Source organism: Dendrobates tinctorius, unplaced genomic scaffold, assembly GCF_039654945.1.
Source record: "Dendrobates tinctorius isolate UK_male_01 unplaced genomic scaffold, ASM3965494v1 ptg000102l, whole genome shotgun sequence".
NCBI classification, from domain to species: domain Eukaryota; kingdom Metazoa; phylum Chordata; class Amphibia; order Anura; family Dendrobatidae; genus Dendrobates; species Dendrobates tinctorius.
The window spans coordinates 7,164,424-7,189,183 of NW_027361770.1; the positions used below are offsets into that span (position 1 = coordinate 7,164,424).

The window sequence follows — 24,760 nt, forward strand, 5'->3', positions numbered from 1 at the left end:
GGTTTGATTTTTTGAGGATGGGTGTTATGGTGGCATGTTTGAAGGCAGAGGGGAAGGTACCAGAAGTTAGAGAGAGGTTGAAGAGATGGGTTAGGGCTGGAATGATCATGATAGTGAGGTTGGGGAGCAGGTGGGAAGGGATGGGGTCAAGCGCACAGGTGGTGAGGTGTGATTTGGAAAGGAGAGGAGTAAGCTCTCCTTCAGTGATGTTGGAGAGGGAGGTTATTAGGGAAGGGCAGAGGTCTGGTATATGGAGTGGTTGGGGTGGTGGAACTGTAAAGGTTTGCCTTGTTTGGTCAATCTTGTTTTTGAAGTAGGTGGCAAAGTCCTCAGCAGAGATGAGTGGAGTTGGAGGTGGCAGTGGTGGGCGGAGGAGAGAGATAAATGTGCTGAACAGTTTTGGGTTGTGTGATAATGAAGATACAAGGTTTGTGAAATAGGTCTGTTTAGCAGAGGTGAGGGCTGATTTGAAGGCAAGTGTAGCTTGTTTGAAAGCAGTGAAGTCATCTGGCAGGCGTGTTTTCTTCTAACGCCACTCCGCAATCCTGGATACTTGTCGAAGTTTTTTGGTGAGGTTGTTGTGCCAGGGTTGCCTATTGAGTCGTTGCACTTTGCCATGCATGAGAGGGGTGACTGAGTCTATGGCTGATGTGAGGGTGGCGTTATAGAAAGCGGTGGCACTGTCCGTGTTGTGGAGTGAAGATATGGAGGACAGAGGTAGAAGAGACTCTGAGAGTCTGTGAATGTCTAGGTGTGCGAGGTTTCTGCGAGGATGTGCTAGTGGCTGGACATGGGAGCAGGTGAGAAGGACAAGGATGAGAAGGTGAGTAGATGGTGGTCAGATAGGGGGAAGGGAGAGGTTGTGAGATTAGGTAGGGAACAGAGGCGGGTGAAGATGAGGTCTAATGTATGTCCATCTGTGTGGGTGGCTGTGGAGGACCACTGAGTAAGTCCAAAGGATGAGGTAAGTGACTGGAGTTTGGACACTGCTGGCTGGTGTGTGTCAATGGGGATGTTGAATTCCCCCATGATGATGGTGGGGATGTCAGCAGAGAGAAAGTGGAGGAGCCAGGTGGAGAATTGGTCGATGAAGGCAGTGGCTGAGCCCAGTGGTCGGTATATGACAGCCATTTGGAGGTTAGTGGGAGAGTAGATACGGACAGAGTGAACCTCAAAAGAAGGGAGGATAAGGGAGGGCAGGGGTTGGATAGGGTTAAAGGAGCAGTTTTTAGAAAGAAGGAAACCCACTCCTCCACCATGTCTGTTGCCAGGGTGAGGAGTGTGGCTAAAGTGGAGGCGGTCATAACTCAATGCAGCCAGGGAGGCTGTGTCAGTGGGTGTCAGCCAGGTCTCAGTGAGGGCCAGGAAGGAAAGGTTGCAGGAGGTAAAGAGGTCGTGGATCACGTGGAGCTTGTTGCAGATGGAGCTAGCATTCCAAAGTGCTCCAGAGAGAGGGTGCAGGAGAGTGGAGGTCATTGGCACAGGTTTTCAGTGTGAGGGATTGCGGTAGTTTCTCTTAGAGTAAGAAAGATAGGGGTGAGGATTAGTGGGATGTATGAGGTGGGGGGGCAGGATTGGGGGATATGTCACCAGCAGTGAGAAGAAGCATAGAAAGAGAAAGCAGGTGGGTGAGGGAGAGTGATCGCCTTGTATTGTATTTTAGTAGGAAAGGTCTGAGGTTGAGGAGTATGTCTGCAGATGAAGCGAGGTAGGGGGGAAAGAGAGAGGGGGAGATAGTTATTTGGTTCAAGGGTGCAGGGGTTTGGGGATAGCAAAGGAAAGTGAAGATTAGTCGAGCAAAAATGGTGAGGGCAAATTTAAGCATGGTTAAAGAGCAGGGTAAGAAAAAACAGGCAATTAAAATTAGAAAGCAGTGGTTATTCTTTCCTTCTGACCAATTTCTGGTATATTTCTGATGTAACACTTTAAAGATGTCACACTTCAAATGATGTCACATCTGACCTGCTCTGTTCAACTTATACCATTCAAATGTCCATGAAATGAAACCAGGTGAGGGAGAGAGGGAGGAGGAGAAGGGGACTGGAGGACAGTTCACAGCAGGGAGCAATTAACAGATTGCAGTTAATAGGACATTTGACTAGCATCAAAGCTGAAGAAAGAGGCAGAATAAGATGGAAGAATAATACTAGATGTGAGGAGCATGGGCACATCAATATGCATACGGTAAGTTTGAAGTATGATACATGGAATTAAAGTCAGGGGAAAAAACAGAGTACAGACGTACCAGTTAAAAAAACAGAGCGTGAGGAATGCATGGGGGTTCAGGAGTGCAATGGGTATTCTGGATTAACAGGTTCAGACGTACCAGTTAAAAAACAGAGGATGAGGAATGGCTGTCCATCAACGTTCACCATCCAACCTGACAGAACTGGAGAGGATCCACAAGGAAGAAAGGCAGAAGATCCCCAAATCCAGGTGTGAAAAGCTTGTGGCATCATTCCCAAGAAGACTCATGGCTTTACTAGCTCAAAAGAGTGCTTCTACTCAATACTGAGCAAAGGGTCTGAATACTTATGACTAGAGTTGAGCGAAACGGGTCGAAAAAATTCAAAAGTCGCCGACTTTCGCCAAAGTCGGGTTTCATGAAACGAAACCCAACCTTAGCGTGAGGTCGGCGACTTTAGCGCCAAAGTCACGTTTCAAAAGATGCTTTAGTGCCCTTTTTCAGCCAATCAGGAAGAACGGACACTGTGGGCAACGTGATGACATAGGCAGCGCTCACCACCATCTTGGAGAAGGGCATGCAAGTGATTGGCTTGCTTTATGTGGCGTCACAGGGGGTATAAAAGGGCGGGGACGCCGACCGCCATGTTACTCATGCTGATCTCAGAATAGGGAGAGCTGCTGCAGCTGCTGATTCTGTAGGGAGAGCGTTAGGAAGGCAAAATGAAAAAAAAAACTGCTTCTGCTGCTAGCGCTTTTCACTGTAGTTACTGTGCAGTGAAAGTTGAAGATTTTTGCTTTTGTGCAGCAGCGCTGGTGATGATTAGCCTGCCTTTTAAGGCATTGCTGCGTGCACACTGGTGTTCAATCTACTTTTTTAAAAGCAATCCAAATTGTATTGTTTTGTCCTGGTGAGGTGGTGAGCGTTCATTTTTTCACACACCATACAGCGGTGTACGCTCCTCGCACAGTACCGTGTAACGGCTGTTATCACGGCCAAATTGAAGCTAAGTGTGTGACTCTGTAAGGAAAAGTCGAGGAGTTTGTCCGTTCTTACAGACCTACACCTTATAGTTTTGTCCGTTTTTCAAACAGTTTAGTATATTTGCTGTCTGATTACATTCAAAACTAGAGAGAGACAGCGTGTGTCAGTCCGTATACAAAAACACGGAGCTTGACAATTTTACATACACCGTACAGCTGTCATGGTCACGTGTGTCTGGACGCAGCGAGTACTGCAAGGCGAACCCCTGACGCACGTGACCCTGGATACACTGCCTCCAGTGGGGCGAATTTAAATAATAAACACGTGCAGCTGGATACCCCGCCTCCAACTGGCGAATTTAGACATTACACGTATATACAAGTCTGGAAACCCCGCCTCCAGTAAGGCGAATTTAAACAATAAGGGAAACCTGGGAAACATTAACAATGGTGGCCCCTACGATAGGGAAGTGGAGACCTCCTGAGCTCCCCTGAGCCAGTGTCCCTGCACTCCTAACGTCCTCTATGCCGGTTCCGAACCGGGCGCGCAACAGGAACCTAAAACCCCTAGCTCGCTCTGACCTAAACCCTCACTAGGGAATTGGTCGGTGCGGAAACTAATCCCACCACTGCACTAAAACACACATGAGGAAAGATGACAAAACAGGGGAAACACCACTTAGCTTTGCTCTGTTGTGTATGCTCCTAGCAACAGAGCCCACCACCTGTGTGCATCTTCTCCTCCACCTGGATCCATCACCATAGTGCAGCCTTGGAGCAGAGTCCACCACCAATTGCAGCTGTCCAGTAACAGAGACCCAAAGATGAGTAGAGCTTCTGCCAAAACGTCCAGCATGCTTGAGTCCAGCTCTCAGCAACCAAGTCCCGCATGCTGAATGCAACTCTCTCCATAGTCATCATTCCACCAAGCCATGCAAGCACTTCCCGCCAACACCATAAACTGTGACTCCACCACGCCATGCCAGCCCTTCTTGCAGACCACCTAGCTGCCACTCGTCCCCTCTGGCTGGGCTGCACAGGACTCATGCTCAGCTCCTTCCTCCCCCAGGCTTACTTGCAAAATGACACACAATATCACCAACAGTCATTGAACCCACCTGGCTCCCTTTTATAGAGCCTAACACCTGATTTGTAATTGCGTGCACATAAACCCTAAAACTAAGGTGCGATACCACCAACCACCACCGGGCAACTTAGAATGAAACACACCACGTGTAATAATTCTAATGGCCACCGGGAGCAATCACATCACACTTTGGCACAAAGCCAAAGGAAAAAAGTTCACTTTGTGCATTTAAACTGTCAGATCCCGCTGGATCATGACAACAGCGGTGTACGTGCACGCTCCTCTCTCAGTACCATGTAACGGCTGTTATCACGGCCAAATTGAAGCTATCTACGTGTGTGACTCTGTAAGGAAAAGTCGAGGAGTTTGTCCATTCTTATAGACCTACACCTTATAGTTTTGTCCGTTTTTCAAACAGTTTAGTATATTTGCTGTTTGATTACATTCAAAACCAGAGAGAGACAGCGTGTGTCAGTCCGTATACAAAAACACGGAGCTTGACAATTTTACATACACCGTACAGCGGTGTACGTGCACGCTCCTCTCTCAGTACCGTGTAACAGCTGTTATCATGGCCAAATTGAAGCTATCTAAGTGTGTGACTCTGTAAGGAAAAGCCGAGGAGTTTGTCCGTTCTTACAGACCTACACTCTAGGGAGATTCCAATTCTGCCCAATTCTATATACACCTTGTAGTTTGTCATACACTAGGCAATTTCTGCCGGTCACATTGCGGTGTTATAGACACAGGGCCTGACAGAATCCAACTGTGTCCTGAAGTGTAGAGAGATTCCAATTCTCCACAGTCCTCTATCCACCTTTCTTACAACATCCAGAATCTGCCTGTCACATTGCGGTGTAAAATAAATAGGGAATGACAGAATCCAACTGTGTCCTGAAGTCTGCAGAGATTCCAATTCTCCACAGTCCTCTATCCACCTTTATTACACCATCCAGAATCTGCCTGTCCCATTGCGGTGTAAAATAAACAGGGCCTGACAGAATCCAATTGTGTCCTGAAGTCTGCAGAGATTCCAATTCTCCCCACTACTATATACACCTTGCACCTTGTTTTACAGTACCATATAGTTGGTGGTTTTTTGGGTACATTTTCCCCAAAAATGAGGAAGTGTGGTGGAAGAGTCCGTGGAAGTGGGCGGGGGTTGGCAGCTGGTAATGATGGTGTTGGTGGTGGATCTGCTGGTAGTGGCAAAAGCAAAATAGCACCTAATGCAGGAGGTGTTAAGCCTGCGTCATCATCTGGCTCCACAAGGCCTCGAAGGCTCCCTTTTCTGGGAGTAGGTGAACCACTTTTAAAGCCGGAGCTTCAAGAACAAGTTTTGGCTTACATTGCTGACTCAGCCTCCAGCTCTATCGCCTCCTCTTCTGAAGTTTTAAAAAATAAAAGCACTGAGTCATCATTGGAGGCTCATGTTCATGAACCACACCTTTCCTTGTGTCCTTCACCCCAACCAAAATTGAAGGATGCGGCAGGCCACACTACAGATTACTCCATGGAGCTGTTTTCACATACCATGCCTGGGTTATCAAGTCAAATCGTGAATTACCCAGGCAAAGATGAATCTGACATGGAGTGTACTGATGCACAGCCACTGATAGATGATTCTGCTGGTACATTCACTCAGAGCACTACATTGTGCTCGCAGTGTACTGAGCCAGAATCTGACCCAGATGAAACTCAGGTGCCCCTTCCTGCATACTATACCACCATACATGATGACACAGAGGAAGGTGCACATAACATTGAAGAGGAGGTGATGGATGACCCAGTTGTTGACCCAGATTGGCATCCATTGGGGGTAGAGGGTGCCGCTGCGAATAGCTCAGAAGAGGAGGAGGAGCATCCGCAGCGGGCATCGACATCACAACAGCTGTTATCTGGCAGGCCCGTAGCAGTCCAAAAATGGGTTACAAAAACCAAAAGAGTTGCAGGACACCTTGGCCAGATGGTCAAAATAGCACAGCATGCAAGGCCTCAAAATGTCTTCCATAGTAGGAAGAGTGCTGTGTGGCAATTTTTTGAACAAAAACCTTTGCCTGATCATTAGGATATCTGTAAGAAGTGCGCAAAGACCTTTAGCCGAGGGAAAAATCTGAGAAGTTTGAATACCAGTTGCATGCTAAGACATTTAACCATCATGCACTTGCAAGCGTGGACGGACTACCAAAACTCACGTACCACATGTGCTACTGCTCCCAAAGAAGGTAGTCAGGAACGCTACATTGTTTCCCCCACTGTAAGTCCACCGGTTAGCACACCACCAGCAGCAAATGTTGAGTTGTCATCGCAAGGGCAAATCAGTCAGGGAATTACACTGTTATTGCAATGAAAGACTGAATCTAGGCCATCAGAAAGAACTCCATCACCATCATCAACCCTCTCTCAGTCCGCCATGTCCACCGCTAGTTCCACCATATGCAGCTCTCAAGTCCAGCTCACCCTACCAGAGACTATGAGTAGGACAAGAAAGTACTCCTCTCATCCGCGTACACTGGGTTTGAACGCCCACATTGCCAAACTAATCTCGTTAGAGATGATGCCCTATCGATTGGTTGAAAGCGCAGATTTCCGCGAACTCATGGCCTACGCAGTACCACGCTATGACCTACCCAGTCGCCACTTCTTTTCTCGCACAGCCATCCCAGCCCTCCACCTTCATGTGAAAGACCGCATTGTCCATGCACTCAAGCAATCAGTGAGTGGAAAGGTGCACCTCCCAACTGATGCGTGGTCCAGTAGGCATGGCCAGGGCCATTACGTGTCCATCACTGTGCACTGGGTTAATGTGGTGGATGCAGGGTCCACAGGGGACAGCTGTGATGGCACAGTGCTGCCTAGTCCACGGTATAGGAAACAGTTGGCTGTAGGCGTTCGACCCTCCTCCTCCTCCAGAAGCGAAAGCTCGTCCACAGAGCGCAGTTGCACGAGCACTGCATCTGCAGATGACAGTGGTGCACACGATGTGTCCCACTATCGATCAGCTAGTGGAAAGCGTCAGCAGGCTGTGTTGCAGATGATGTGTTTGGGCGACAGACACACGGCGGAGGTACTGGCCGACTACTTTCAGCGACAAACTGAGTCATGGCTGGGTAGTCTACATCTTGAGGCAGGCAAGGTAGTTAGTGATAACGGCCGGAATTTTGTGGCAGCCATAGCCCTTTCAAAACTCAGACACATACCTTGCTTGGCTCACACCTTGAACCTGGTGGTACAGTGCTTCCTCACTAATTATCCGGAGTTAACAGGCCTGCTCCATAAGGTTCAAAGACTGTGTTTGCACATCCGCCGGTTGCCGGTACACTCCAGTCGTATGCAGAAGCTGCAGCGATTGCTCCACCTTCCCAAGCACCGCCTAATTATGGACGTTGCAACAAGGTGGAACTCCACCCTGCACATGGTTGAGTGACTGTGCGAACAGAGGCAGGCCGTAATGCATTTGTGGGAGGATACACGGGCAGGCACTTTGAGGGCAGACAAGGAGTTGACAAGTGTGCAGTGGTCGAAGCTGAAAGACCTCTGTAAAGTCCTTCAATGTTTTGAGGAATGCACACGGCTGGTAAGCGCAGACGACGGCATCATAAGCATGAGCATCCCACTTATGCGTCTGCTCATGCAAACTTTGACGCACATCAAGGAGCAGGCGTCTGCAGCCTAGGATGATGAGGAAAAGGAGGAGGGAAGCCTTGATGACAGTCAGCCATTGTCTGTTCAGGGAACTGTCGTGGATAAGGTGGAGGAAGAAGAGGAGGAGGAGGATGATGATGGGGATGATTATTTAGGGGAGGAGGATGCTTCTCGTGGGGCAAGAGAAAATGTTGGCGTGGCAAGGTCTGGTACTGGGTTTGTGCGTGACTGGAGGGATGTGGATTTGCCTGAAAGTGCTCCTCCACCCAGCACTCGCAGTGCATCATTGACATCAGGAACATTGGCCCACATGTCAGATTATGCCTTGCAGATCCTAAAAAGGGACCCCCGCATTGCCAAAATGATGAACGATGATGACTACTGGATGGCAAGCATCCTGGATCCACGCTATAAAGGCAAATTCCAAAACATCATGCCACAGGAGAACCTTGACCTAATATTGGCTAACAAACAAGCAACTCTGGTAAACCGGTTGGTTGAGGCATTCCCAGCACACAGCAGTGGTGATGGTTGTCACACGAGCCGTAGGGGCCGGGGGCAACTTGGAAGAGGTGTTGGTGGTGCACACATCAGAAGTGGCGTTGGAGACAGGGGTTTCATGACCATGTTGTGGACTGATTTTTCAAGTCCCGCTCACACGACTGGTAATACTGCATCAATTGAAAGTGACAGGAGACAGCGCTTGTCAACTATTGTTACAAACTACTTTTCCTCCCATATTGATGTTCTCCCTCACAGGTCATTCCCATTTGACTATTGGGCAGCTAAACTAGACACCTGGCCTGAATTGGCACAATATGCCTTACAGGAGCTCGCTTGCCCAGCTGCAAGTGTGCTATCGGAAAGAGTCTTCAGTGCTGCTGGATCAATTCTGACAGAAAAAAGGACCCGTCTGTCGACCCAAAATGTGGATGATCTAATCTTCATTAAATGAACCATGCATGGGTTTCCAAGGATTTTGTCACACCTTACCCTGATGACACATAGGGTGACAGAAAAATGGCTTTCTTTGGTCCGCCTCTTCCTGGGACTTGACCAATTTCGCCTTTAGTAGCAGGTGAATGTCCCACATCAACATATGCCATTTTGTAAACCTCCCTAACTGGGCTGCCTCCTCCCCCCATGGCCGGGGTCACCACCTAGCACACACAACCGTGCGAGTGTCGTTGCCCTGGACAGGTGGGTGGGCCGACTCTTGGGCGCGGGCACTGGCACAGGGTCCCTCATAGTGCAATCAAGTGTCTCTGACGGTGTGGGTGTACACCCGTCGTCAGACACACCGCCGTACTATGAGGGGCCCAGTGCCAGTACCGACGCCCACGAGTGGGCCCCCCTTGCTTGGGCAGGGCCCCAGCATTTGCAATGTATACCTCTCCCTGCTCCTCCGCTGTGTAGTCTGGGCTGTCAAATCCTTCACTGGGACTGCCACTACAAATTTGGTGAACTGATAGAAGATGATGGTTAAGACTAGAGTTGAGCGACTTTTGTTTTTTTTAGGGTCGAGTTTCGTTTCGTGAAACCCGACTTTTCCAAAAGTCGGGTCGAGCAAGATCGGCCGACTATAGTGAAAAGTCGGGGTCGTCCCGAAACACGAAACCCAATGTAAGTCAATGGGGAATAAAAGTCGGCAGTGAGAGGAGGACAGGAAACACACCTACAAATTTTTTAGATTTTTCCCTCGGCTAAAGGTCTTTGCGCACTTCTTACAGATAACCTTGGCCTGATCATGAGGATTTTGTTCAAAAAAGTGCCACACTGCACTCTTCCTACTTTGGCAGACATTTTGCGGCCTAGCACGCTGTGATATTTTGACCCTCTGGACAAGCTGTCCAGCAACTCTTTTGATTTTTGGAACCTGTCTTTGGAGTGCTCCGTGCCTGCCAGATAACAGCTGTTGCGATGTCGATGTCTGCTGTGGATGCTCCTCATCTGAGCTATTGGAAGCAGCACCCTCTTCCCCCAATGGATGCCAATCTGGGTCAACAACTGGGTCATCCATCACCTCCTCTTCAATGTCATGTGCACCTTCCTCTGTGTCACCGTGTATGGTGGTATAGTATGCGGGAAGGGGCACCTGAGTCTCATCAGGGTCAGAATCTGGCTCTGTACACTGCGAGGACAATGTAGTGCTCTGAGTGAATGTACCAGCAGAAAAATCTAGCAGTGGCTGTGCATCAGTGCACTCCATGTCAGATTCATGCTCTCCCTACAGAATCAGCAGCAGCTCTCCCTATTCTGAGATCAGCATGAGGAACATGGCGGTCGGCGTGCACGCCCTTTTATACCCCCTGTGACGCCCACCAAAGCAAGCCAATCACTTGCATGCCCTTCTGAAAGATGGTGGTGACCCCTGCCTATGTCATCACGTTGCCCACAGTGTCCGTGGATCCTGATTGGCTGAAAAAGAGCGCAAAACAAACTTTTGAAACGCGACTTTGGCGCGTAAGTCGCCGACCTCGTGGCCGACCTCATCCTAGTGTCGGGTTTCGTTTCATGAAACCCGACTTTTGAAATTTTTCGATCCGTTTCGCTCAACTCTAGTTAAGACGTAGCTATGCCCTGTCCCGCTGGCCGGGCTCTAGCTTCAGATGATCAATGGCTTCCATTTCTTATGGACGTCGACTCACAATGAGATGCAGTGGTGGTTTCTCATCAGCTTTCACAGTTTTCCTACCCACAGACGTGTGACATTCCAGCGCACATTTTTAAATGTGCCCTCTCATGCTAATCCAAATGAATCGACAACGGCCTGTGGCTTCTGTCTTTTGCACTCCAAAGTTACGTAACAGAGCATGATAGGCAGTGAGCACCATGTTTACATCTCTCCCTGTGATCAAAGTTATACGGATATGAGTAATGGCGATGGGATCAACGGTACTGCGATACAGCAACACTTTCTTCAAAAAGAAAGGTTTTCGCTGTCTCCACATACTAATTAATTGAGGGTCTGCATCGCCTCTGAGAATTGTGATGGAAGTTTACCCCGAGAATAGGAATTCCTAGATTTCTGCAATCACTAGAATTTATGTCAGTAATTGTATGCATCTCATTTCCTATTGCGGTGAGTCTGGACTGTCTTACTGAGACAGAAATATATATGAAGATTTAAAAATACCACCAAAAGTGTATACTGGTGTACGCTTCAAATACATTTCCTTTTTTCTACTTTTTAGATTGTTGTCTAATCCAAACTGAGAACATGGAGATTTTAAATATTTAAACTATGCTATATATACCTGCTATCCCGTGATAATGTATCCTTTCTCAACTTTGTACAAGCTGGTCAAATCCATACTGGGCCTGAGACCATCTGAGCCTGCCTCCTGATCTATAGACATAGGTTTTTAATGTGTAAACTATGCTATACATACCTGTAATCCGGTGATACGTTACCCTTTCTCACCTTTGTCCAATCACGTCTAATCCATACTGGGCCTGAGACCATCTGAGCCTGCCTCCTGATATATAGACCTACGTTTTTAATGTGTAAACTATGCTATACATACCTGTTATCCTGTGATACGGTACCCTTTCTCACCTTTGTCCAATCACGTCTAATCCATACTGGGCCTGAGACCGTCTGAGCCTGCCTCCTGTTATATAGACCTACGATTTTAATGTGTAAACTACGCTATACATACCTGTTATCCAGTGATATGGTACCCTTTCTCACCTTTGTCCAATCACGTCTAATCCATACTGGGCCTGAGACCGTCTGAGCCTGCCTCCTGATATATAGACATAGGTTTTTAATGTGTAAACTATGCTACATATATACGTGTTACCCGATGAAACTGTACCCTTTATCAACTTTCTAGAATCTTGTCGAATCCATACTGGGCCTGAGAACGGCTGCCGAGCTGTTAAGCAAGCTACAGCAACTGTGGTTTGGACACGTAATTTTTTGCATTTTTTCAGGAATGCCGGTTAGGCCTAATTCAGGAATTGCGGTTGACCTGCACTTACTGGGAAATCATCGTTCGCGGGGAATAATTGGAATCACAGATCCCCATCACTAACGGTGTTCTGCTGGTTATCTGCACCTGTAAGCGACAAAAGCTGGTCCTTTCAGTGTAGCGCGCATGCAGCCCTGGACATGTAACGCCATGATAGACCATGATAGTGCCAGAGCCTCTCGTATCCCTCTAGAAAGCTTGACGCGTACCGCGGGGGCATGCCGGAGTCTCGTTCGTTAACGGAATAAAGCTGACAAATTGCTAGCACAACTACAAACGGACATACCACACCACACACACAATTGACAAAGCTTTCAATATGTGCATCTTTTCTTGAGGTGGCATGGTTGTGGTTTCCTGGGTGGAGTCCAATTAAGCCGCAGGCTCCACTCCTGGTGGTGCCCTTTTGGACATTCCTTTAAGGTTCAGCTTTGCAATCATACTGCCCCCGGAAAGCAAACTCTTTGCCTTCATGGACGCTGTTTGGAGGTTCGTGGGAATAACGCCGCCCGATCGCCAGTTGGCATAATTTATTGGTGGGAAGTCCGACGGTATATGATCGTGTTCAATTTCAGAATTTTTTTTCTTGGTTGGTATTTTACATTTTTATTCCAGTCTTTCTTGACTTCATAAGGGAATGACAAGCCTAAATCTGTGTCTCCTCCACCTCCTCCTTTTACTCCTCCACCTCTTCTCTAAATGTAGTTGCCCTTTTCCATATGTAATTTTTGTCTTCTGAGCATTTTCTCTGCTTTGGAACACCTTTTAAGGTGTTTTTTAATTGTTTTCTATGTGTTTGTATGTGTTTGTGTTTGCCTGCCATTGTTTTCAATGGGGTTCGACGAACATTCGATGAACTTGCCTCCTGTGTGACGAACCAAAACACTAGCGTAGTGGCTCAACACTACTCCTGATATATAGACATACATTGTTAATGTTTAAACTATGCTATATATACTTGCTATCTGATGATACTGTACACTTTGTCTACTTTTTATATTCTTGTCTAATCCATACTGAGCCTGTGAGCGTCTCTGTGTGACTGATGGAATATATATGGAGATTGACAATTATCCTTTGACTGAATAGAGCTGTACATTTCTGATACAGTGCCATATATCTGATGCTATTTTGTGTCTATTTTGAGCAAAATTTTGAAGTTTGGTGGAAGAGGCCGTGGACATGGGCGCGGGGGGTCCAGCTGGTGATGATGGTGGTGGTGCATCTGCTGGTAGTGGCAAAAGCACAATAGCAGCTAAGGCAGGAGGTGTTGAGCCTGCGAAATGGTCTGCTCCAGAGCGCCTGGAATGATTCCTTTTCTGGGAGTAGGTTAACCGCTTTTAAAGGCGGAGCATGAGGAACTGGTTTTGGCTTACATTGCCGAAACAAACTCCATCAAATATGCCCGCCTCTTCTGAAGTTTCAAAAAATGCAAGCACTGAGTGGTCAAGTGCTGGCTCCTGGTCAGAAAGAACCCCTTTCCTTGTGTCCTGCACCCCCACCCAAACTGAATGAGGCAGCAGGCCACACTTCACATTAGTCCATGTAGCTCTTTCTATCATACCATGCCTGGGTTATCAAGTCAAATCGTGAATTCCCCAGTCCAAGATGAATCTGACATGGAGTGTGGGTGGCCAGCCAGGGCAGTGGGGTTAATTGGTACCGGGCCGGTGTCTCACAGGGAAGTGTCACGGTGGTGATGACCCATTCTGTGGCCCTGGGCATCCATGCAAAGGGGTGAATTACGTTTATAGGTGAATGATACGTGACGCCATCTCTGGTTTCTGATTAGATTGATCAGCGCTGCAGTGTCGCTTCTGTGGGACAGATGTTGTGGTGCAGCTAAGATGTAGAAGACCTGCACAGGTAGGGCCGTAGTCGCAGGGCAGATAAAAGAGTTGGGAGATGGTGTGCAGTGCAGGATGTAGCTGAGCCATTCGCCAGGCTCAGGAGAAAGATGACAGACACAGTCGTGCAGTTCCTTTACCTGTACTTGGTAGGTGCTGTCCACGACCCAGAGTACAGATGGAGAAGGAGTTGGTCAGCCTGGAAGCCAATTTGGATTTCTCTCTCTGCAGATAGGTAGTGTGGTCTCTGTTCTAGCGCTTATCTGAGGTACTCGCAGTGCTGAGTTCAATGAAGTTCCCCTGTTGACTCTCTTTTGGAACTTTCTCGTATGGCTGGCAGCCATAGCCTTTTCCTTCTGGCTCACACACATCAATGCTGGGGCCTCCGAGCCTCAGTTGGGTACTGAGCATTTACAGCTGCTACTTCCTCCGGATTCTGCTGCAGGAACGTCAGTGTCCCTACAAACTCGGAGACCGGAATCCGGACCATGCGCTCCAGCTAGGAGTGAGCCTTAACTCCAGCTCCCCTTCTCGCGTCCACACACTTCCCCTTCCCTGCACAGAATGGCCTAACTTACCTCCTCCCGACCACAGAGAGCAGCTCCTCAGCAGTCATGTTCAGAGGTCTCCCTGCTGGCGTGGAGTGGGAAATGTGTTGTGTGTTGGTTTAACTGCTAGAGAGATCCTTCGTTGCTCCCTAGCATGACATCACACTCCCTAGGAGGAAGGTAATGCCACTGTGGTGACCGTACTCCTGGGGACGCCACAAGTGCACTGATGCCCAGCGACTGCTAGATGATTCTGCTGGTACATTGACCCAGACCACTACATTCCCCTCACACTCTACACAGCCAGAATCTGACCCAGAGGAAACTCAGGTTCCCCTTCCCGCATACTATACCACCTTACACGGTGACAAAGAGCAAGGTGCAGATGAAAGTGCAGGTTCCACTTGCAAAGTTGAAATACTTACCTCTCCCTGCTCCACCGTCATGATGTCTTCCGCGTTTCCTGACAGTGATAGTCTGATCAGAGAGCGCAATGACATCACGTCTGTACACCCTCTGCCTAAACAGCCAAGTGCAGTGAGATGGACGATGGGGACGAGGAGGAGTCCAGACTAGTACAGGGATTCCATAGCGAGGAGACTTATTTCATTGTATTCAATGTTGGGACAGCAATTTTTGGGGAGCACTATACTCTGGAGAATGATATATGGGGCCCACCATACACTGGAGCATTCCAAAGGTGGACATCAGACACTGGAGCAGCATTTACAGGGCACATTATACACTAGAGCATTAGAAATGGGGCCCATTATGTATGGAGCATTATTTGGGCCCATAAAACAGTGGAGCTTGCTTCATCCATGGGGACCAACATATACTGTAGCATTATGTGGAGCTCATCATATACTGTTTCAAACATTATATGGGACCAATGATTCTGTATGGAGAAACATATGGGCCTCATTACTCTGTATAGCGCACTATGCGGTGGCTATAATACTGTATGGAGTAATATACTGTCCATTTTTGGAGCTATTGGAGAATTTAAAATGGATATCAGTCATGAGATGTAAAAAGTGAAGTATTTTTCATTGTACTATACTGCTATTTCTCTGCGGTATCGGAGCATCATGAGTTGTGCTTTGTGTTAAAGGGGCGCTCTTTGGCCCAGGGCACATGAAAACCTGGAGCCAGCCCTACCCCCCCACAAATTTAGCCAAATAACCCCCATTTTTCAGTGCGTAACTAGTATTATGAAGCAAATTAAGGTTGACAAGCTTCAGTAATCAGAATTGATGTTTTTGGCATTCAAAAGGGCACTGTAGGTGTGCTTCCTGTCCTCCACTCCCTGCCGACTTTGCTTCCCCATTGACTTGCATTGGGTTTCGTGTTTCAGTCGGCCTTCGACTTTTCACGATAATCGGCCGATTTCGTTCGACCCGACTTTTGCGAAAGTCGGGTTTCATGAAACCTGACTCGACCAGAAAAAAGGCAAAGTCGCTCATCTCTACTTATGACCATGTGATATTTCAGCTTTTCTTTTTTAATAAATTTGCAAAAATTTCTACATTTTTGTTTTTTACAGTCAAGATGGGGTGCAGAGTGTACATTAATGAGAAAAAAATGAACTTTTACCATTTACCAAATGGCTGCAATGAAACAAGGAGTGAAACATTTAAAGGGGTCTGAATATTTTCTGTACCCACTGTGTATAAAAAAAAAACACCTCATAGCTCACCTGTCCCACTGCTCCCATAGCCCACCATCCGACCATCAAGTCTTCCATGCATCTTTTTATTTTCCGCATCATTATTATTATTATATAAGCTGTAGAAAAGATGTATTTTGTGTGAAATCACACATAGAGCCTTGACAGAAAGGGACTTACTCACCAGTGCTTGGATTTGAGGGAGAGATTCATGAGTTTCTGAAGCTCCAATTTGTTCCCTAATGCTCTGGTCCCCACTGCTTTCTCCAGACGCCTGTTAAAATGAAAACCATAGGCCTATTTTAGAGTGTTCATTCACCTGTAGATTTCTGTAATTTTAGCTTTGTGGTTTTTCTCTCAGAGGATTAAGATTAATCATTGTATTGTATTTTCACACATGTGTATCTTTTAACAGCCTCAGGTATAATTGAATCTGTAATGAGATTTTTGCTACCCCATATGGGATCAACATGATGTAGGGGCAGAAACTTGATTCCAGCAATGCATCAGCTGATGCTGATTTGTGTGTGTCTGATCCTGCACCAATGGTCTTGGATGCAGCAGAGGCCTCCAGCCTGAAAGTGAGTGCACTGCATTGTACGCAGCACAACATTGATGGACTGGGACACTGTTTATGTGTGGGGTGACAGGGTGTGGGAACACAGCTCCTCATTCATGACTATCAACCTGGGCACCTTACTCTACCAGTTATCTGAATAAAGAGCTCTGTATAACCCTACCTACACCATTGATTGGCAGCTTTGGAAGAACAATATGCACAGGCATATAGCTGCCAATGAGTGGTGGGAGCAGGATAATACAGACCTTGTGTAAATGGGGGACTACATGATTTACTAGATCTCTGATGATTATCACCTGATGATAAACAGAGTTTTACAGAAACTAAGAAAGCAACTCAGTAAGTGACCTACTGCTCGCAGATTAAGTGGTGAAAACCTGTTAACAGATTCCCTTCAAAACCATTTTTCCTGAAACTGCATTTATAGATACTTGCTGTCATATTCATTGTTTAACATTTTACTCTAAGAGCAAAACTTTTTTGCTAATTCCCTCATCATAGTCTTAGCTACCTCATCTGAGAGTAGGGTAATGTAGGAAAAGAGACCCTGATTCCAAGGATGTGTCACTTAATTTACTGGGTACAGCAGTTCAGACACAATAAGTTCTTAGATGTAGCATGTAACAGTACTCAGAAAGCTACCCTCGCTCACACCACAGTGGCCACACCACAGCTTTCTGTGCACATTGTCTACTGAAAGCTGATTATCAGAGGAGAGGCAGAGTCGGACCACTTGGCGTAAGGCCAGTTTCACACGTCCAGATAATTCCGGTACTGGTAAACACGGTACCGGAGTTATCTGTGTCCATGTGTCCTTGTGGACACGTGGTACCTCCGTGTGGCACAGGTGTGGCAACCGTGTGCCGCACGTGAGCTGCATCAGGACCACACGAATGGCCGCCGGGAAGTAACGCTACAGTAAGCACTGTTCCCGGCGGCTGGTACTGACTACGGCTGGCATTCTTCTCTCCTGCTCTGCCGGCAACAGCAAGCAGGAGAGAGGAATGAATGAAAACCCGACGTGGGGTCCCCCTCAGTTTGTGAACCAACCAGACGAAACTTACAGCTGGGGGCTGAAACCCTCAGCTGTCAGCTTCATCAAGGTTGCTTCTCAAGAATAAAAGGGGTCCTCATGCTATTTTTTAATTATTTAAATAAATAATTTAAAAAACGGCGTGGGGTCCCCCCTATTTTTGACAACCAACCTGACTAAAGCTGACAGCTGAGGGCTGATATTCTCAGGCTGGTAAGGGGTCATTGATCTTGGCCCCGCCACAGCCTAAAACGGCATAAACTGCTCTGGATAGGAAAAAATAATGAACAGCCTTTTCCAGCACAACGTGAAAACAAACAAAATAAACAGTCAATATAGCCCCGCGGGTCCGCCCGCTCAGGTCAGTGCCTTCAGCAACACACACATGGAGGTCTCCTCACCTCCAACCACAGACACTGAATGAGACAATTGGTTTCCATTTTATTAGCCAAACTATGCCATTGGGGTGGGGATATGTGAGCGGTCATTCCCAACTATCTCTTATGACCACTCATAAAACCCGGCCCTGGAATGGGCCAAACAACTCTCTCCACACTATTCGTGCTGGAGCATACTTCTGAGCTCACATCACCCTAGCTAATAGCCACAAAGACACATATCTCCCCTCCAGGACTTGTCCGATGGCATCTTATATACCAGCCCCCTCTGTCCAACAAACAGTGCAACAGCATTGCAATGCAGTTTCCCTGACCTATGCTCCACATGGAAGTCAAAATCCTGAAGTGCTAGGAACAACCTGGTCACTCAGGCATTGTTCCCTTTTTTCCCTCATCCACTTCAGTGGGGCATAGTCTGACACCAGTCTGAACTTGCTGCTCAAGAGGTTGTACCTTAGAAAGTCCATTGCCCATCTGATGGCTAAACATTCCTTCTCCACTATGGATTAATTTTTTTTCGCAGGATGACAACTTCCGGCTGAGATACATTATGAGGTGCTCTTCTCCGTTCACCGCTTGGGACAAGACAGCTCCAAGCCTGACATCCGATGCATCTATCTGGACCACAAACTCCTTGGAGAAATCAGATGCTACCAGCATTGGCTGTTTGTACAGGGCCAGCTTCAGTTCCTGGAAGGCCGTGTCAGCTTCTGGAGACCACTTCCCCATAGCCGACTTTGTCCCTTTAAGGAGGTCTGCCAGAGAGGCAGCTACCATGGCAAAGTTTGGAATAAACCAGCGGTAATACCCCACAGTGCCCAGAAACACCCTCACCTGCTTTTTTGAGAAGGGTTATGGCCAGCCCTGGATCACCTCAACTTTGTATATCTGGGGCTTTATTTCACTCCTACCTACAATATAGCCCAAGTATCTTGCCGCCTCCATTCCTAAGGCACACCTTTTTGTGTTTATAGAAAACCCTGCCTTCCGTAGATCATCAAGTATGACCTATACTTTGCTCAGATGACTCCCCCAATCCTGGCTGAAAATCCCAATATTGTCCAGGTAGGCCGTGACATACCTTTTGTGGGGGACCATGATCCTGTCCATGGCTTCTGGAATGTAGCTGGAGCGCCTTGTAACCCAAATGGCATCCTTGTGTAATGGAAGCACCCATGTGTAGTTGAAAAGGCAGTCTTCTTGGCATCTTTGGACATAGGGATTTGCCAACACCCTTTTGTGAGGTTAAGGCTGGAGTCACGCACAACGAATAAAAAATTGGTCCATTTTAACAGTACGAAATCGCACAAAGAATTCTTGTCCAGGGATCCGTCTGTCATCCCATTTTCCGGCGATGAACCGATTTTATTCACATCTAAGCATCAAATTGACATCCAATGTCAATGCCTGATGCTCTTTCCTGTTGACCTGGAGAAGTCTTGCGAATTAATCGCAAGTCACACGTGTGGTGTGTTTTCAATGCGATTTTTAATCGCATCCATAGACTTGCATTGTCGAATCCGATCCGAAAATCGGTGACGCATGATGGGAGCAGCACCATAGAATAACATTGGGACAAATGCAATTTTTTTATCGCATTGCATTCGTCCGATTTAATCGCTAGTGTGACTCCGGCCTAAGGGTAGTAATGTACCGAGCCAGCCCTAGCCTCTCAATTAGTTCATCGACTCGGGGCATTGGGTAAGAATCGCACTTAGAGACTCGTTCAGCTTCCTATAGTCATTGCAAAATTGCCATTCCCCATCTGGTTTCGGCACCAAGACTATTGGACTGGAACAGCCACGCTTTGACTCCTCCATGTCTCCCAGGCTCAGCATCGCTTGACCTCCTTCGAAATTACCTCTCGACGAGCTTTCAGAATCTGATATGACTTCACTTTGATCCGGACATGAGGCTCTGTCAGGACCTCATGCTCTATAACCTTCGTGCACCCTGGAATTTCTAAGAACAGGTATCTGTTCCATTGCAGCAGCTCCCGGCACTGCTGCTTCTGTGACGTTATAAGGTGTCTGCCACCTTGACATCCTCTGCACTGAAATTGGACTTGGCCAGCAAGTGAGTGGCTTCCTCAGGTTCTCTGTCCTGCCACGGTTTGATTAGGTTCACGTTGTACACTTGGTAGGGCTTCCGACTCCCCGATTGGTGGATTTTGACGACCTATTGTAGACCCTCGACTGCACCTCTTGTGCTTTGAGGAGGTGTTCTCTCATGAGGGGCATCACTTTGGCAATACTCTCCTGCATCTGTACCACATGCTCGATTACACTCCAGCAAGGTGTAGACTCCACCTCCTACGTCTCTTTTGCTACGTCAAGGAGTCCACGAGGGTGTTGGCCATAAAACAGTTCAAAAGGGGAGAACCCAGTAGAAGCCTGCTGTACTTCTCTGATGGAGAATAGAAGGTACGGTAGTAGACAGTTCCAGTCCTGTCTGTCTTTCTCTATGACCTTCTTCAACATAGCCTTCAAGGTTTTATTGAACCTTTCTACCAACTAAGGTCTGTAGTTGTGTGATTTGCAGGGTTTTGCACAACTCCTTCATCACCTTTGACATAAACAGGGTCCCTTGGTCCATAAGGATCTCTTTAGGCAACCCCATTCTAGAGAAGACATGGACCAACTCTCGGGTGATACACTTTGCGGCGGAGTTATGTAGTGGAATAGCTTCTGGGTATCGTGTAGCATAGTCCAGTACCACGAAGATATATTGATGTCCTCTAGTGGACTTGACCAGGGGTCCCACTAGATCCGTGCATTTGTGATAAAACGGTACCTCAATAATGGGCAATGGCACCAAGGGGCTATGGAAATGGGCCACTGAGGAAGTCAGCTGGAAGGTAGGACAGAACCTAGAGAAATTCACAATATCACGGTGACAACCGGGCCAGTAGAACTTCTGGAGGATCCTTTCCTGGGTTTTCTCTATGTCTAGGTGACCACCTAATGCATGTGTATGGGCCATGTCTAACACTCTGCGTCTGTATGGCCCTGGCACTAGTAATTGCTCAATTATCTCCCCTTTCAGCTTGGTGATGTGATATATCATCTTCCCATTCATGGCAAAATGTGGGTATCGAGTGTCAGCCCCCCGGCTCTTGAGCAGCACCATTAAAGGGAACCTGTCAGCAGTTTTGGCCGATATAAGATATGTCCACTGCCTTTCAGGGCTTATCTACAGCAATCGATCGTGCTGTAGATAATCCCCTGATCCGACCTGCAAGATAAGAAAAATACGTTTTATTATGCTCACCCGGGGGGGGCGGTTCGGTATGATGGGTGTTGCAGATCTTGGTACGGCACCTCCCTTCATTGCTCCCCGACATCACGCTCCAGCGCAGGCATACTTATCTGCCCTGTTGAGGGCAGACCAAAGTACAGCAGTGCGCAGGCGCTGGGAATGGTCCGAGAAACCCAACGCCTGCACACTGCAGTACTTTACTCTGCCCTCAACAAGGCAGACAAGTACGCCTGCTCAGGAGCGCGATGCCGGGTAGCGATGAAGCAAGCAGGAGGGCGGCATCACAAAAAGATGGGAGGCTCCAGACCCAGACCTGCGACACTCTTCGGACCGGACGGCACCAGACCCTCCCCCCCGGGTGAGTATAATAAAACGTATTTTTCTTATCTTGCAGGTCAGATCGGGGGCTTATCTACAACATCATAGAATGCTGTAGATAATCCCTGAAAGGCAGTGGCCGTATCTTATATCGGCCAAAACTGCTGACAGGTTCACTTTAAGTGCCGTTACATTATGAAATGCCCTTTTTAGAGTTAAATCCCTGAGTTGGGCGATCCCAAAGTTTCCCCCGGACACCTCTAGCTCAGGTACGTTGGCCTCAGTGAATCCTGCCTCATCCTCATCGCCAACAAGCACACAAAACAGCAACCTGTCATCTGTAGCCTCCAACGAGGTTTCTTTGGGAGCAACCTGGCTGTTGTCCGAACAACCAGATGTCCTCCCTTTTCCCCACAAATCCCAAAAAGCACACAGTCCCGCCCTATTATGATAGGGTGCAATAGATCCTTCACCACGCTGACCTCATGGGACTAGGTGCCACAGTTTGTTTTTACGACCACTTGAGCCACAGGGTAGTCCTTCACGTCACCATGGATACAGCGGATGCCCACCCTCTTTTCAGGAATCAGTCAATGGGGAATTGTGGCCCTTCACTAGGGTTACCAAACACTCTGAGTCCAACAGGCCAGTCACTTGCACCCCGTTTACTGTCACGGGGCATGCCTGCAGCCCCTCTCCCATTTGGGAAACAGCACTGCAGGCCGGATGTGCAAAATACCAGCAGTGCCGTCCTGTGCTGCGGTCCATTGGCTCAGTGGTCATGGGACAACGCTATGTGGCCAGGGTTATGACACCTCCAATACACTATACTATGGCAAGGGACCTTGGGCACTACCTCCGGTACTCTTGGTCCCCCCCAGATGCGGCTCTAGCTCCAGTCTTTTGGGTGTTAGCCCCGCTTTGGGAACCCAAGTATGGAGATGCCCCCCATCCTTGCTTACCCAAGGACCTCTTAACCACCTGGTACCGCTCCACCAAGCTCACTAGGTCATCGGCATTATGGGGATATCCTTGGGCAACCCAGGATTACACCGGCCTAGGTAGGGAGTGTATCAGCCTGTACATAAACAACCTTCTCCACCATCTGTGCTGGAGAGGAGGATTCAGGTTGTAACCATTTTTGGATCAGTTGTAGGAGGTCAAACATTTGGGACTGGGGAGGTTTGTCACTGTCATACGCTCACTCATGCACCCGTTGCACCCTGACAGTCAAAGTTACTCCTAAACATGCCAAGATCTCAGCTTTTAACTTGGCATATTCTTTTGCGTCCTGCAACGTCAAGTCACAATATACCTTCTGCGGTTCATATGTTAAATATGGCACCAGAACTTCGGTCCAGTGCTCTGGAGGCAATTTCTCCCGCTCCGCCACCCTCTCAAACACCGCCAGGAACACCTCAACGTCATCCCCCGGGGTAAATTTTTGCAACACTCTAACCGTCTTCCTCACATAAGCGTCATCAGCTGGACTTTGGGTTGGGGCGCTCGTCCTGCTCTGGATGGCGGTTGCCAGAAGCTGTATCTGCTGACATTGCTCCTGCTGGCTCTGCAGGATCTCCTGCTGCTGCTCCTGCTGGCTCTGCTGGATCTGCTGTCACTGATCCTGTTGACTCTACTGGATCTGCTGTAACAACAGCCTGTTGGTCTCTTGCTGTTGTTGTTGCGCCTGGACCAGGTGTTTCTGCAGCTCCTCCATGCTGTCAGATTTCCCTCCTGCAGCCGCTTTCACCCAGGACATACGGTATTGGCTGTCACACTGCCTCTTGAGATTTTTGCCCGTGCTTCTAGCACCAATTGTAAGGATCTGTACTCACTCGGTTGCAGTTGAGGCAGGCACAGGAAGCAGTATTACTGGAATGTCCAAGCAAGCTTATTAAAACGGCATAAACTGCTCTGGATTGGAAAAACAAATTAACAGCCTTTTCTGGCACAATGTGAAAACAAACAGAAAATAAACAGTCCATATAGCCCTGCGGGTCTGCCCACTCAGGTCAGTGCCTTCAGCAACACAGACATAGAGGTCTCCACACCTCCAGCCACAAACACTGAATGAGGCAATTGGCCTTCATTTTATTTGCCAAGTCACGCACCTGGGATGGGGATATGTGAGCTGTCATTCCCACCCATCTCTTATGACTGCTCATAAAACCCGGCCCAAATAACTCTCTCAGCAGTATACGTGATTGAGCATACTTCAGAGTTCACATCACTGCAGCTAATAGCCGCGATGACACACATCTCCTCTCAAGGACTTGTCGGACGGCCATCTTACAATAGTTACTCAATGTCTGACCTATTAAAAAGCTTGGAATTATAAATAAGGCTTTACACAGACCACAGTGTCTCCAAAAGGGTCCAGCATGTACAGAAACAGTACCTGCCCCAATCGAAAAACATGAACACACCTTAGCAAAAAAAACAAAAACTATACGTGGCATTAGTTTTCTTTCTTATGGAAGGGAGTTTATTTCCAAACTAATTTAACTGATAGAGATTTCTTCCAGGACTGAACTGTAAATGATGGTAGCTTGTTGGCTTAAGGTACTGTCACACTTATTGATGTACCAGCGATCCCGACCAGCGATATGACGCGGTCAGGATCGCTGGTACATTGCTAAGTGGTCGCTAATGAGCTGCCACACAGGCAGATCTCACCAGCGACATCGCAGGGGTTGGGGGTCGCTACTTACCTGTCAGACGAGACGATGAAGACGTCCTCCCGCCCGTGTCCACGCGTCACTCGTCGTCACAGCAGGAAGCTCAGGATGAAGCTGATGACGAGAAACAGCTCAGGACGTTCTCACACGATTAGCGATAACCAGCGGGGGAGCGGTCGGAGGTAAGTATCAGACATAGCGATATCGCTATAACGTCACAAAAAACAGTGACGTTATAGCGATATTGCTAGCGATATCGCTTAGTGTGACAGGCCCTTTAGAGTAGCAGTGTTATTGTGGCACCCCCAGGAGTATGGTTGCCACAGTGGCTTTACTTCCCTCCAGGGGGGAGTGTTGTCATGCCTGGAGCAGTGAAAGGGTCTCTCTGTCAGGTAGTTCCAGCACACAACACAGTTCCTACTCGGGCTAGCAGGGGGAGCTCTGAACCTAACTGCAGAGGAGCTGCTCTCTGTGGTCAGGAATAGGAAGTTAGAGGAGTTAGAGTGTAGACAGGGAAGGAGGAGGACGTGGAACAGGAGCAGGGGGCATGGGGC

General features: G+C 47.9%; 1 protein-coding gene across 4 annotated transcripts in view; it reads right to left on the bottom strand.

Annotated features, from left to right (window-relative positions):
* COL15A1 (collagen type XV alpha 1 chain) overlaps positions 1-24,760 on the bottom strand; it is a 1,161,047-nt gene that overhangs the window by 818,571 nt on the left and 317,716 nt on the right. For 3 of the 4 annotated variants that reach the window (XM_073587711.1, XM_073587708.1, XM_073587707.1), the window contains one exon: positions 16,126-16,215. The exons of the other annotated variant lie outside the window; for it this stretch is intronic. In XM_073587711.1, the coding sequence (XP_073443812.1) occupies positions 16,126-16,215 (90 nt within the window). The remainder of the gene's footprint in view (positions 1-16,125; positions 16,216-24,760) is intronic. 4 annotated transcript variants of the gene reach the window in all.